The sequence below is a fragment of the Pleurodeles waltl genome, chromosome 8 (genome assembly GCF_031143425.1).
Source record: "Pleurodeles waltl isolate 20211129_DDA chromosome 8, aPleWal1.hap1.20221129, whole genome shotgun sequence".
NCBI lineage: Eukaryota > Metazoa > Chordata > Amphibia > Caudata > Salamandridae > Pleurodeles > Pleurodeles waltl.
This window is the reverse complement of record NC_090447.1, coordinates 1523817180-1523832109: the sequence shown is the minus strand read 5'-3', so window position 1 is coordinate 1523832109 and position 14930 is coordinate 1523817180. Positions and strand designations below refer to the sequence as shown.

The following is a 14930-nucleotide window of genomic DNA, read 5'->3' as shown; positions in this document are numbered from 1 at the left end:
TCTAAAATGTACATTGGATGGCCACATGTAATGATGAAATCATTTCCCCAAGCTGTACACTATGAGCATTAAGGTCGCTGCTGTTGCCAGTACCTCTGTAGAAGGAGGGGGTTCCTGTAGCCATACAAGGTTCCTTAATGCCACAGTATTCCATCTACTCTGTATCAGGTATTATTTCTCAACTGAATTTTAGTAAAAATGCAAAATGTCTAGAGGATTTCCTGATTTCCCTGGTGTGGGCTTTCTGATGCCATGAGAGGGTTATTCAGTTATTCTGTGTATATTCCTGATTTCTCTTCGTGTACTGGGTGTTTTCTATAACAGTTTTGAAATGACCATTGAATGGCCACATTTAATGATTAAATCAGCACTTACTCTCATCTCCCCATGCCGTAAAGTATTCTGAACACCTAAGTTGCTGCAGGTGCAAGTACCTCTAGTCGAAGGATGGTTTACTGTAACCATGCAAGATTCCTTAATACTTGACTCTCCATCCTCTCAGTATCAGGTATAATTTGTCAATTGAATTCTAGTTAAAATGCAACCATTTAGAGGATTTACTTATTTCCCTGGTGTGGACTTTCAATGCCATGAGAGAGGACTTTTTAACTTAAATGTCTTGTCTCATTCAGAACATGCATGCCGAGTCAAGGTGGTGTGAGTTCTCTTTTATATTGTTAGTGATATCTCCGTGATTAATATTTTCTGCATTCAGAATATTTACATGATTTCAGTCTACGGTGACTGTCATATAATCACCATGTAGGGAAAGACTTTTTTTTACACTTGGGCCCTGAACACAAGTTGCTTGTAATTTTCTGACCCAGGTGTTAACCCGTGTTTACACATGGGTCGGAATTATGAGTCTGAAGGTATTTAACGCACCCAATATTTATCGGATGTGTAAAATAACTCAACCTTTGTTCAATTTCGGCAGATTGAATCAGTTGGAAGTTAACAGGGGAAAACATACAGTATTTACCGCATGATGCATATTTTGGTGTTTTGCTGCATTAAAGACCAAAATCTGCATATTATTCCCCATAAACTCGTAAAAGGTGTCATTTTTCGCACCTGATAAATAATGGACCCCCTGGTATTGTTATTTATATGGGGCAATACATAACACCTCAATTCAGAATCAGGCCCTTAGTACATTAACATGATTTGTTTCCTTTATCTCTTCTCAGATGGAGCGATAGACAATCCTTATCCTTGAAAGTGTTGTCACATTAAATAAATGTCCATTGTTTCACTTTGTTAAATTCTCTAATTTTTCACTGGATCTACACATGTAGTAAAGGTGTGTGGCTTCTCAGATGATGTGACAGATTACCTTTTTGAGTGAAAGCTTTAGAACATTCAGAACATTTATGTGGTTTCTCGCCACTGTGAATCCTCTGATGTATCCTCAGTGCTGGCTTTGTAATGAAAGCCTTGTTACATTCAGAACATTTATATGGTTTCTCCCCTGTGTGGATTTTCTGATGAACTGAAAGACTACACTTTTGCTTGAAAGCCTTGTCACATTCAGTACATTGATATGGTGTCTCCCCCGTGTGGATTCTCTGATGTGTGCACAGATGATCATTTCGTCTGAAAGCCTTGTCACATTCAGAACATTTATAAGGTTTCTCTCCAGTGTGAGTTCTCTGATGTAGTGTTAACCTTTGTTTTATCATGAATGACTTGTCACATTCAGAACATCTGTAGGGTTTCTCTCCAGTGTGACAGCTCTGATGTACTAATAGTTCAGCCTTCAGAATAAAAGCCTTGTCACATTCAGAGCATTTATATGGTTTCTCTCCAGTGTGATTGTTCTGATGTCGCATTAGATTATGTTTGGTTTTGAAACCCTTGTCACATTCAGAACATTTGTATGGAATCTCACCACTGTGAGACATGTGATGTCTCCTTAACTGTCCTTTCCTAATGAAAGCCTTCTCACATTCAGAACATTCATAAGGTTTTGTCCCAGTGTGAATTCTCTGATGTATTGTCAGTGGTGACTTTGTACTGAAAGCCTTCTCACATTCAGAACAATTATAAGGTTTCTCACCAGTGTGAGTTCTCTGGTGAATGGATAGGTCTCCTATTCTACTAAAATGTTTGTGACATTCAGAACATTTATATGGTTTCTCGCCTGTGTGAATTCTTTGATGTAGTATCAGCTGGCTCTTTGTGCTGAAACTCTTGTCACACTCAGAACATTTATATGGTTTCTCGCCAGTGTGTGACCTCTGATGTCTTATCAGATGTGTTTTTTTACAGAAAGCCTTATTGCATTCAGAACATCTATATGGTTTTTCCCCAGTGTGAATTCTCTCATGTGATGATAAATCGCCCTTTTGCTTGAAGGTCTTGTCACATTCAGAGCATTTATATGGTTTCTCTCCAGTATGATCATTCTGATGTCGCATTAGATGAAGTTTAGTTTTGAAACCCCTGCCACACTCAGAACATTTGTATGGAGTCTCACCGCTGTGAGACATGTGATGGATCCTTAACTGTCCTTTTGTAATGAAAGCCTTTTCACATTCAGAACATCCATAAGGTTTTGTCCCAGTGTGAACTCTCTGATGTATTGTCAGCTGTGCCTTTGTACTGAAAGCCTTCTCACATTCAGAACACTGATATGGTTTCTCACCACTGTGAGTTCTCTGGTGACTGGATAGTCCACCTATTCCGTTAAAAGCTTTTTGGCATTCAAAACATTTATAAGGTTTCTCACCAGTGTGATTTCTTTGATGTAATATTAGCTGGCCTTTTGTGATGAAACACTTGTCACACTCAAAAGATTTATATGGTTTCTCCCCAGTGTGTGTTTTCTGATGTCTTATCAGATTTGCTTTTGGACAGAAAGCCTTATTACATTCAGAACATCTATATGGTTTTTCCCCAGTGTGAATTCTTTCATGTGATGATAAATCACTCTTTTGTTTGAACGTCTTGTCACATTCAGAACATTTATATGGTTTCTCTCTAGTGTGATTTTTGGGATGTATTATTAGTTCATCCTTTTGATTGAAAGCGTTGTCACATCCAGAAGATTCACATAGTTTCTCACCAGTATGAGTTTGTAAATCTGTCATCAGCTGTGCCTTTGTAATGAACGCCTGGTCACACTCAGTGCATTTATGTAGTTTTAGTTCAGTGCAGCCCGACATCTTTCCAATTGAAGAGCCATCTGTGATAAAACATTTACAATCATGACTTGTTTTTTCTTCAGTATGGTTTTGTTTCCCTACCATCAAATGGCTTTTTCTAATAGATGTCCTGGTAAATACTGTAGATATATTTTGTCCTAATATGCTGAGATCTCCTTGATGTTTTTCCACATTGGTATTTAGATAGAAATCTCTGTCAAATTTAGAGCATTTGTGTGCCTTCTCCAACATGCATACATCCTTGTAATAAAAGCCTAGAGGCACTGGGTAAATGCATGTAGCTTCTCCTGTCCCTGTCCAAGTTAGTAATTTCACGTTAGGTACACTTTAGCACTAGTATTAGAACTACAAAGTTGTTATCCTAGTTACTTTGGCCTGGAAATATTTATTACATTCTATACATTTGTATGACCTTTCTCCTTTGTAGGTCACTTGATTGGAGTTCCTTGGGATATTAATATGTAGTCATACTCATGGGATACTCCTTACTCCTTTGTTTTGAGGTACAATGTCACATTCATCAGACACACATCATTCCATTGGTGTCTGCTACCAATTCTGCACAGAAAAAGGCTGTTTGTGCAAGGAGTGCACATCGGTAACAATTGTAGAGCTTCTTTAGTGGAATAAAGTCTCCAACAAACGTTTGGTACTTTTTAGGTGGTTAGCGTCCCAAAAGGTGAATTACAATTCCTGGTGTTCACAATAGTCCGCTGACAAATGCTTTTATTCTGGATTTCTTTCACTTATGGAGTAAAAAATACATATAAACATTAGCATTTTATGAGCCACTAAATACATATATGAGCATTACAAATTATTGTTTTCTTATGTGGAAATGAAGTAACGAAAGCTGGGAACACAACTAGGTGATAGTGACAGCGCATTACCATAGAAATAGTACAAACATAATCTAGTGAACACAGTATTTTATTCATATATGAACCAAAACATTTGCAACCTTGTAACGAGATCCAGAGCATATTCTCAGTCGTCCACTAAAAATGATCACAGCACAAATTATAATGGACACTGAGATATCTGTAATCCAGTCACCAGACACACAGCAAGAAACGTAGGGAAAATTGGTAAACATGACTCACATGACACCATGCATTAAAACAAAAACCTGACAAAGGCATCTATCATTAAATGGTGATAGCCACAGCATGTATTGTGATAAATATGCAAGCTTTTGGACATTTATTTATTTCAGTTATTTGAGGAGCACAGTTTTCTGGTGCTAAATGAGAGAACCCTGCAGCCAGAGGTTAAGGTTCTATTGAACAAATAGCCAAGTTTTCAGAAGCTTTGTGCAAACAAGGGTATCAGGCACTGGACAGAGATGTAAAGGGAGAGAACCCCACAGTGTGGTAAAGGCGACTGAAAGTCACGCCCACTTTCTGGGATTTGCAATGGGAAGGCTGAAGAGGAAAGAAGAATTCAGGTCAGAGTACGAACAAAACAACTCCTTGATCAATGTATATTTGTGTGACATTTCGAAGGTCCCAAAGACTCAGTTTAAAACACAATGATACATGTGATCTGATTAGCAGAGGATGGATATGCCAAAAACAAAGATACCTTCTAATCCATTGATCAGAGCTTTAATTAACACAGAAACTAAGGACCTAATCTAAGTTTTTGCAGGCAGACCACCATCTGGCAAATTTAGAGATCACTGCAGGCCCAGTAGTTACCATCAGGGCACTAAAGGTTTGGTGGAAAGCCACTGTTGATTTTGATGGTCATTCACCAAAATTTAGTAAAGTTTTTGCTTTTTAAAAATTGTGAGTTTGTTATTGAAAACAAAAAACTATGTACCGCCACAACCCACGAGTTTTTTCCCCCCTCAATATGGACGCCATTATGTGTTGTTTTTTTTGTCCTTTCACCGACAGGTTATACTGCCAGGTAACAGAGAGAAAAAAGAAAGACTTCACACTGTTTACCATAAATAAGGTGGGCAGTGCTATGCCCTTCGTTAGAAGGCCCATACTCTCTTGTGCTGCCCGAGGGCGCTTTCTGTCAACAGGGCCAACGGTTGCTTTCTTCACAGAAAGTTGTACATTTTCCTGACTCTAAATAGGGTGGGAGGAACGTTGGTTTGGGAAAAGCATTCACGTCACTTTTGTGATTATATACCCTCTCTCTTCACCAAACTCTAAATCGGGCCTGACCCAAATGCGCACAGACCTGAATTACATAGAAACCAACATATCTGTAATGCAATGACTACGTCAACAGCAATTACTTCTAACCTGAGAATCCCATGACTCAGTGACACAGAAACTGAATTCAAATTAGGTGTATTCATTGTTATGTGAATGCTAACATACAAGCCGTAAACACATTAGCACACATTCATGTGTAACCTAAATTCAGTAATAATGCACAAATTAACAAAATAAAACATATCCTAAGTAGTTGCCTCTACAGAAGCTTTTATCACATACTGCTACTCTTTGTGGGATCCCTAATTGTATTCCTTCCTTGGGTTTGGTGAAATATGCTTAGTGTTTTTGAAGGTGTCCCACTTTACACTCTAAAACGACATGTTGCTCGTATTACAACCAGAAATACTCACTTCTCTTCAATTCCTCTAATATCCCAGAAACATCATTAGAGGGAGCTGAACCATGTACTGAGCAGGTGAAGAAGGCCCTGAACACATATAAGGTAATCGACTGCAAGGGAGGGCCTCCGATGTGCCAAAGGCAAGCCTGTCTGAGCTTGTATGCCCTAGTCACTGCCTGAAATGTAGCCCCTTTCCTATGAGGTGAGCTGGCTTTTCTTTCTTACTCCTCTGAGCAACTACATTCATTGGCAAGCACTGCCCAGTCTGCTCTCATTCTCAGATGACTGGGTCCCATTTACTTAACCCACCATCTGTTCAGCATCATATTGTCACAAAAATGAACACCAATAAACTACCCACATACCTGAAAATTGTAAAATCATAATAACCAATAGATCATATGGGAGGTGGGATCACCATTGCTCACCGCTCTGATCTTCAAATCCTGCCCACCTCATACCTAGACACTCTAAATCAGGAAGGCCGGGCAAGTTCATTACAATGGAACCATAAACCTGTGCAACAAATCCTACCAACCTGCTAAACTTTGCTATTTCCATGCTCCTTGGACTATACTGCCATACCCCCAACTACATTTTGCTATATCCAAGCTCCACGATTTACAAGATTTCCTTTGCAAATTAGCCAATAAAAACCACATTATTGTGGCTCAGGCAATTATGGTTTGAAAACCCATCACAACTGTCTTTAATCTTCCACTCCACTCTAAATATAGACAGACTTAAACTTCAATCTCAACAACCCTCACAGCACGCCATTTTTTGGATTGCGTTTTCAGTACAGACTACCTTGTGCACATTTTAAATGCCTTTCCAGCTCTCTGGTTAGATCACTTTACGGTTACATTTGAAGTCCTCTCCCAACCTTTGTAAACAATATTACTGTTCCTGTCCTAAAACTATAGAGAACTGGAAAATAATTGGATTCCTCGCTTTTCAAAAGTTACTGACTAAGGTAATTCCCAGTTAGACATGAATGGTAGTTGACATTTACGCTTTTCCTAAATTGCTTAAACAGACTATCAAAAGTTCTATACTCTCATATTCTCTTACAATTCACTTCCAGTAGTTGTATTATTATCTACACCGTAACTCTTGTTTGCAGTTTTTTATATCACTTTTTATTGGTTTTAATACCAATACATTACAAAAACATGAATCAAGTGAAACAGAGGCAAAGGGACCAGGCTGGCAACTACATCTCTCATGAATCGTGTTGCAATACAAATAAAGTGTACAGGTGACTCAAAAGGCTACAGGTACAATTACGTCAAACCATGACGTGAAGGCAATGTAGCCCTGATCTTTTTATATTTCTTCTGCAGAATCTGTACTATAAACTGCCTCCTCTGGGTGTGGGTGCACAATACTCCATGCCACTCTGCCATTTACCCACAAAGGGAGGTTCAGCCAGAAATCAGTGGTGCACAATGATAAGTTTGGCTATCAAGAATCCCAGCCCCTCATTTAATCTTTGTGCTCTGGAAGAGGACCAGCCTCCCGTATGCCCAGAACGGCAACTTTAGGTTCAAGGTTACTTGGCTTGTGTGCGATTCTGGCCATGGTACACATGGACAACCTTAGATAACGTGATAAAATATAGTTGGGACATGAGGGTCTTGTATTAGGAGCAAGCTAGGATACTGCTGCTGCCCATCCTCCACACCTGACAGGGGCTGTAGGATGTTGTGTGGAGGTAACTGCACTGTATTACTCTGCAAATCAAGGGGACGGCCTGGGACCGCGCTTCCAGCTTTGCCTCCTGACAGTCCTCGTCATGCAGTTTACCTGGGTTTCGTTCCAAACTACCCTCATTTTGCCTATAGGGAAGGTAAGGAGTAGGGACATATACATTCTAGAAATGCCATTGAGTCCCTGGGGTTCAAGAACTAATCTGGCCTCCAAAAGGTTAAACTCAGGGATATTCTTCAGAGCCTCATTAACTGTAGAGAGTGTGTGGCGGAGCTGGAGGTATCTGAAAAACTGGGATCAGTGTAGGTTTTATGTCTGTGCGAGTTGCTTAGCTGATTTTATCTGACCATTTTAACACAACTCACTAGTGGGCTATCCCAATGAGAACCCAGAGTTTAATACGCACTATTCAGCCTTGTGACCTGACACAACTGAGTCCCATACCACAGAAAAGTCAAATTTGTTGGTTGTCCAGCTATTTACTGTGCTTCAGAGCATCATGCCAGCATAGCAACGGAAAATGAGTTATATGCCGGAAAGAATGGGGGAGGGCAGCTCTATAAAAAGTGTAAATTAACATGCTGTTCTGAGGTGTTGAGTTCAAGGTGCCACGCTGGGTCTTTGCTATCCCTGACCAGCCAGTCTCCTATTGCGATCATCTGCACTACCCAGTAGTAAAGGCTTAAGTCATGGACCTCCCAGTCCCTTCACATATAGTCACAGTGCACTTTTATGAGACCCGGGCTAGTTTACTGGCCCACATTTACATAGTGATTATGGCCTGCAAGTAGGAAAAAAGACTGATGGGAAGATGAAGCCATAATTCTGCAGGACATACCGAAACGGAGTATAAAGCCACCTGTCCCACTACAGAGATGGATTAGGAGGACCATAGGTCCATATTTCCACAACAATGTTGTAGCACAGCACCAATATTAAGGTCCCAGATCCTTTGCTGGTCCAGGGTGACTGCTGTACTCATGTATTTAAACTGATCCTCTGCTATCTGAGAGGAGCACAGACAGGGTGCTGTGGATTGGCACCCTGCAACAATAAAAAAAAAAAAAAAATCATTGTGGTTTTATAAATAAGTACACAAGAAGAGAATACTACACATGAAAAAGGAAATCAGCATGAAAGGATAAAGAAAAGGAAAAAAAACAAGACCCGGAATTATGACAAACTCACAGGTCCCACTCCAGATCTTGTGATTAGAACAAGAGAAAAAACATTAAGATGCGTAGAAAGTCCATTTCATAATAGGCACAAAAGCACAGCAGGCAGGGTATGATCCCATTAAAGGAGAACCGCAACACTCATCGCTAGAATGGGGCTTAGCTATAACAATGGGTGGCTTAGTGATATGGATCAGAAGGACCCACTGAACCTCATAAATAACCAGGTACCTCAGATTCTGTCCCTTTCAGATTAACATTGGCCCTGGCGAGAGGATACCCAGCCTTCCAGAGAAGCCCAAATCAGTTTCCCCTTCATGTGAACCTTGCTTTTAGGAGGTTGCAGGAAGGATTCCAGCCCATGAAGCGTTAGCAGGCATGCCACCCAAAGGTCGAATTTTGGGGGTGTATTGATCCAGCCAGGCTGATGCGGTGTCCAAGCATACCAGGCCATGGTTACAAACATGAACAGCCGAGAAGACCCAGGAACAACTTCCTTATGCACTCCCAAGAGAATAAGCTGAGGGGTGATAGCAACGTTGAAGTTTAGCATAGTTTTAAAAAACCTGTAATTTCCTTTATAAAGTTTCAAGTGCTGGACAACTAAAAAACATATGTGATAAGTCTGCCCCTGGTAGTTGACATCAAGGGCAACAAGCACCCACTGAGCCGCCCCCATTTAGCGATTTTACCAGGCGTATAGTATAAATCATACGTTGTCTTATAATGTTGTGCCTGAAGATTTGCCAAAAGTAAGATCGTATGGGCTAGCGCCAAGGATTCCAAAAAAGAGCAGTCAGATACCCCCAGCTCCTTCAGCCATTCCCCCCCTTGCTGCTCAAGATCATCCTCTGACGGGAATTCAGACTGACTGATAGTAGACCCCGATCTCTTCACTAATAAATCCATCAGTCGCTCCGGACTTGTAGACATTTAAAAAATTCATTTTGTGGGATTACGAATTCTGCCCGCAGCTCATCAAAGGAAACTACTCTGTTTGCCAGAGAAAAATCCCCCAGCATTTTGACTCCACAACCCTCCCAACCACACACACACACACACACGAGTTATGGAAAATCTCAGGTGCATGATTTTTCTGCAATGGGGTATAATTATACCTCCAGAGCCCCAGTTTGTTCCTCAATGCAGCCCGGATCTTAAAAGCCACATCGAGAGTCTTGAATCAAACCTTCTTGTAGTAACTAGGTTCCACATGTTTCAGAAAGCAGACCCCAGCTTCTACATCCAACTGTAAGTCAGGATTGGGGGGGGACTCTACTGCTAGCCCAATTCTCTCCCCTTAAGTCCCTGACCAAAGAACACATAATGTAGAACAGTCGTCCAATAGTACAGCTTGAGATCCAGAACAGTTTAACCCCCTTTCTCCTGTGGAAGTGTCAGGTGTTCAAGGACTCTCCTAGTTTTAGAATAGGCCCATATAAAATCTAGAAACCGTATCATCCATAGCCTTAAACCAGAGGCTCTTAAACTGGAGGGGACTAGCCCAAACAAAATGCAAGACTCTGGAGGTGAATAGCATCTTAACTGCATTGCTACATCCTACTATGGAGAGATGTAGATTATTCCACCTCTGGAGGTCTCTTAACTTTCACCAAAACTGGGGCTGGATTGGCTTCTACTATCTGATAAACATACGTGGCCCTATTGACGCTCAGATATACAGATTGCTCGACAACCTGCGTGTCCCTAAATTGCATAAATCTATTAATCACAATACAATGTGGGTCTTACTCTGAGATAGTACCCAGATAATTTACTAAAGGCCTGGGCCTCCCTTTCAATCTCCCTTAGAGCAGCTTTGGGATCATGTGTCACCACAGCCACATCATCAGCATAAGCTAGAAATTTAGTGTCTGATCACTGAGAATTCATAGGTGCTATCAAAGTATTAGAATCAAGTTTCCATTTCAAGGGATTAATAGAAAAGATGGAAAGTAAGGGGGAGCAGAGGCAACCTTGCCTTATGCCCCTTTTACTTTGAATTTGCCCTGACCCCCCCCCCCCAAATGAGCTGCAGGCATGTGGGAGGCTGAGGATATACAGCACGAACTGCATTGATGTAATCTGACCCAATCCCAAACCAGCTCATGAACAACCACAGAAACCTCCAGGAGACCCTGTAGAATGCTTTTTCAGCATCTAGACGAATCAAAGCCATTGGGTCCCTCGAGACAGCAGAAGCTTCAAAGAGCGTAATAATAACCTGCTGGGATAATCTGTGTTGACTGGGAGAGACCATTTTTACAATAATTTGGCCAAGCCACGAGGCCAATACCTTCAAGTATATTCTAGTATCACTATGGATTAGAGTGATCTGCCTAAAAGTTCCTGGCTCTTGTGGAGGTTTGCTCCTTTTTGGGAGTCACAACTATATTAGCTGAGGCCGATGATTCCTGCGCCAACCATACCTTTGGAATCTGTGAAAACAACTCAGCTAGAACAGGGCCAAAAAAGGGGAGCAAACACTTTGTAAAATTCTAGTGGGATCTTGTCAGTTCCCCCTGCTTGCCCTGAGGGCAGATTAGTAAGAGCCACCAATATTTTTTTTTTGTCATGGGAGCCTCCAAAAAATCCCTATCTTCGGCGCTCAGCTTGTCTACTGGAATTTACTCCAGAGCTGCAGCATGTCCCCTTCATCCAGTCCCTCTCTCACACAATAAAGCCTTTCATAATATTACCGAAAAACCTCCCGAATTCCCTCTGAATCCACTACCAAAACACCCCGGGTATCTCTCACTTCTGCTATTTCTCCTCAAGAAGTTTTTGCTAGTTGATGCTCCACCCAATCACTAAACTCATAACACTCCTGCATCCATGCCTCATATTTATCCAACACTTTTTCGGATGAGATGTTGTTAATTGCGGCTCTGGCCAGGGCCACTTTGTTCTGTGCCATACTTCATTTCATACAAACACCTCTCCGACCCTATCCCCTCAACCCCACCTGTCATCCACACTCCCCACCAACATTGCAAAGCATGGCCTGAGTGATGGATCCAGAGCGCGCCCTCTGCGTCCTCCCTCCCGCTGTTATCGAACCTATGCGAGCAACAAACACATACCCAATAAGAGTGCTAACATAGACCTGTATAGAGGAAAAGAACATATAAAAAGGGAAGACTGCAATTGATGAAAATGTCCCCAACCAAATGCAACCCTAAACACCCCAGTGCCCTCTGGCCCTACCACTCAATTTATCATTCACAACGAGAGTCAGGTCTAGAATCAAGGGTAAAGACTAAAGAAATTCATCAAGGTTCATTGAGAGATACAAAGGTACAGGCTAGCGGAGCACTACATTACAAGAGAGGCCATTCAGATACTCTCTAGCTTTAGTCTCTGGCGTAAATGCCAGAGTCTTGCCATTTGCATTGACCTTCAATCGGGTAGGATACATCAGAAAAGCTTTGCTCCCACCCCCACATCCTGAAAAGGCTTGATGAGTTGCCTAAGCTGCTATCTCCTCTCCACTGTAACATGGCAGAAATAGGACACACAAAGAAAGCATGTCCATTAAAACTTTGGTATCATGCGTACTTTTTCAAAAATTAATTGCAGTCATAGAAAATTCCCAATGTACACTAGGATGGCCCTGGGCCTGTCAGATTTCTCTCCCTGATGTTTTTTGAACATCATTGCATAGCGATGGACATGTTGTATCTCTAAATCACAAGTCCATAAAGAGAGCTCCAGAATGGCCCCCTGAAAAAGATTCAACATGAAGGCTCTGATATCATTGCCTTCCACTCCTTTCATGAGGTCCCCAAATCTCAAGTTGCTCTGTCTCTGCCTATTTTCAAAATCTTTTGCTTTCCAGTGTATATCTGTTAACTGAGACTTGTGAGCTTCAGACTGGCCCTTAATTGCACCCACATCCAGTTCTAGAGATGGTGCACGATCTTCAGCTGAAGCAACGCGATCACCTTTCTCGGGGCAAGTTTTATTAACTTTCATGATTGCCTGAACAGAGTCTTTGTATTACTTACACTGATGCAACAGCATACAACTTTGCATCCCACCTTTGAAAATCAGTAGTTGTTGCTTTGTTTTTTATATTGCACTAGACAATGTATGCATACTTGGTACAATACAGCAGCCTACCTGCTGAGCATACCATCACTGTACTCACTGCTGCTATGTAACTGAAAATGTCTACTTATCCTTGGGAAAATTAATAAATAAAAACTCTATCGGGAGCTTGGCTGATCGGGCCAACATGGCGGACGGTTAGTGTTAGAGCTCTGTCGAGGCCTTAATTAATCCTGCGACAATCGGCATCCTCCTGGGAGCCGGTGGTGCGATCTTGAGGCCTAGGATCTAGGCCAGATCGTGACGAGGAGAGGCAAGGATGTAACCAGGCGCCCGAGACCCGGCGCGTGCGAGGTCCCGGAATAGGCCGGACCAGAGTTACGCTACGCAAGTAGCGTCGGGGAGAGGTGAGGAGAGCCGGGCGCCAGAGAGTGACTCCGGGCGTGGCTGGGGCTGTGTGCTGCCGTGGAGCTCCCCCGGTTGCTCCCCGGGAGTGACGGCCCGACTGCCGGAAAGAGGCCTGCCGGGAAGGCCCCAGCGGGGTCTCATCAGAGGGTCGCAGGAAGAGGAGGCGCGCTGGGGAGCACTGCGAACGGACTCCGACGTGGACCCGGCGCGGGTTATGAGGGCCCACCCCACCGAATCTGGGGCCGGCCGGTGGTGGTCCTGACCAGTGGAGGCTGAAAGACCGCTTCCCTGCCCGACGGAGGGACACAGCTCGAGCTTACCCGAGGGGGTAGACAGCATCCTAGAGGAAAGTCTACACCACCTCGGCACCGGAACGAGGGATCGCTCCAGCTCTCAAGTACACTAAGGTAACAAGTAGGACGAACTGGGCCAGGGCGACCGAGGGAGGACCAGATTGCGGGACTCGGATGGGACGTACGACATGTAGTACAGTGCTGGACGCTCTTGGACCAGAGTGGTGACACGGATGCTCCGGTTGGTGCCGGACACACTGGGGGCCCACGGATGCTAGGAGGGACAAGTCCACGAGGGGAACTGTAGTGACTCTAGCTGTCGGTGACTAATGTAGAGAATAACAGGAACCTACAATCTTATATGGGTCCTACCTGCTGAGTACACCAACTGGAACTAATCTTGCGCAACCTAGCACAAAGCGAACATTCTCTTTGGATCCTAGTGCTCCCCTGGTTCCCCCCTCCTACTAAAGAAATCACCCAGCCCCGACTAAAGGCGGTCCTGTGGCTGCAGAGTTAACAAACTGGGCTCGATGGGAGAACGAATGCACCAATACCCCGTCGGTGAGTAGCTCACCGCCCTATTCGACACCTAGCTCACAGTAACACGACTCCCGAATGTCTTCCAAGGGTAAGACCAGAAGCAAAGCACTGCATCGTAACCCTATAAGTACACATCAGAAAGAGACCATGGGAGATTCCACGCAACCAACAGTTCAGGCAAGCCTCGAGAAGATCCTAGGGGCCATTGAAGACACAAAATTCACCTTACAACAGGACATCAACCAAGTGGCAGTAGAGCTGGGGTTACTGAGGGCAGACCATAACAAGTTGGCAGACAGAGTGAAAGCAACAGAAGCAACAATATCAGAACTCACTCCGAAGCACGAAAACCTTACAGCTTCAGTCCTGCATCTGACAGACCGTGTACACCGCCTAGAGCGCCGCGTGGAAGATGCAGAAGGTAGGAATCGCAGGAACAACATCCGGGTGGTGGGCCTCCCGGAGGGCGCCGAGGGTTCCGACATGGTAGAATTCCTTGAAGGTTGGCTACGCACAGTCGTGGCACCGGACCACCTTACGGCCTTTTTTTCCCTGGAGAGAGCGCACCGAGTCCCCTCGAGACCTCTGGCACTGGGGAGACCACCACGAGTGGTGGTAGCGAAGTTAATGCATTATAGAGACAGGGACTGTCTGCTCCGGAGAGCCAGAGAAGCTGGACCCTTTGAGGTGGAAAATGGGGAGGTGACGCTATTCCCCGATTTCACCTTGGAAGTCCAGCTGAAACGTGCTTCATTCTTAAACGTGAAGAAAGCCCTCCGCGAAGCAGGAATCCAATACTCACTCCTCGTTCTGGCCAAATTACGAGTGATCCTGGATGGCAAAACTGTGTTCCTACAATCGCCAGAAGAAGCATGGGAATGGTTGGAATCGAAGGGCCTAGCGGCAGACCGACACGGCACCCGCACGAACCACAGAGGAAGGAAGAGACAGCTCAACAGAGACCGGCCACCTATGGGGCCAACCAGGGCCCAAAAAGAGTTAGC

At 43.5% G+C, this 14930-nt stretch overlaps 1 protein-coding gene across 1 annotated transcript in view; it reads right to left on the bottom strand.

Moving 5' to 3' along the window:
* Positions 1–1286: 1286 nt before the first annotated feature.
* LOC138249624 (zinc finger protein 850-like) overlaps positions 1287–14930 on the bottom strand; it is a 98217-nt gene continuing 84573 nt past the window's right edge. The window contains exons 3-4 of the mRNA XM_069203570.1: positions 1910–2948; positions 1287–1825 (exon numbers count right to left, since the gene is read on the bottom strand). Coding sequence (XP_069059671.1) covers positions 1287–1825; positions 1910–2948 — 1578 coding nt within the window. The remainder of the gene's footprint in view (positions 1826–1909; positions 2949–14930) is intronic.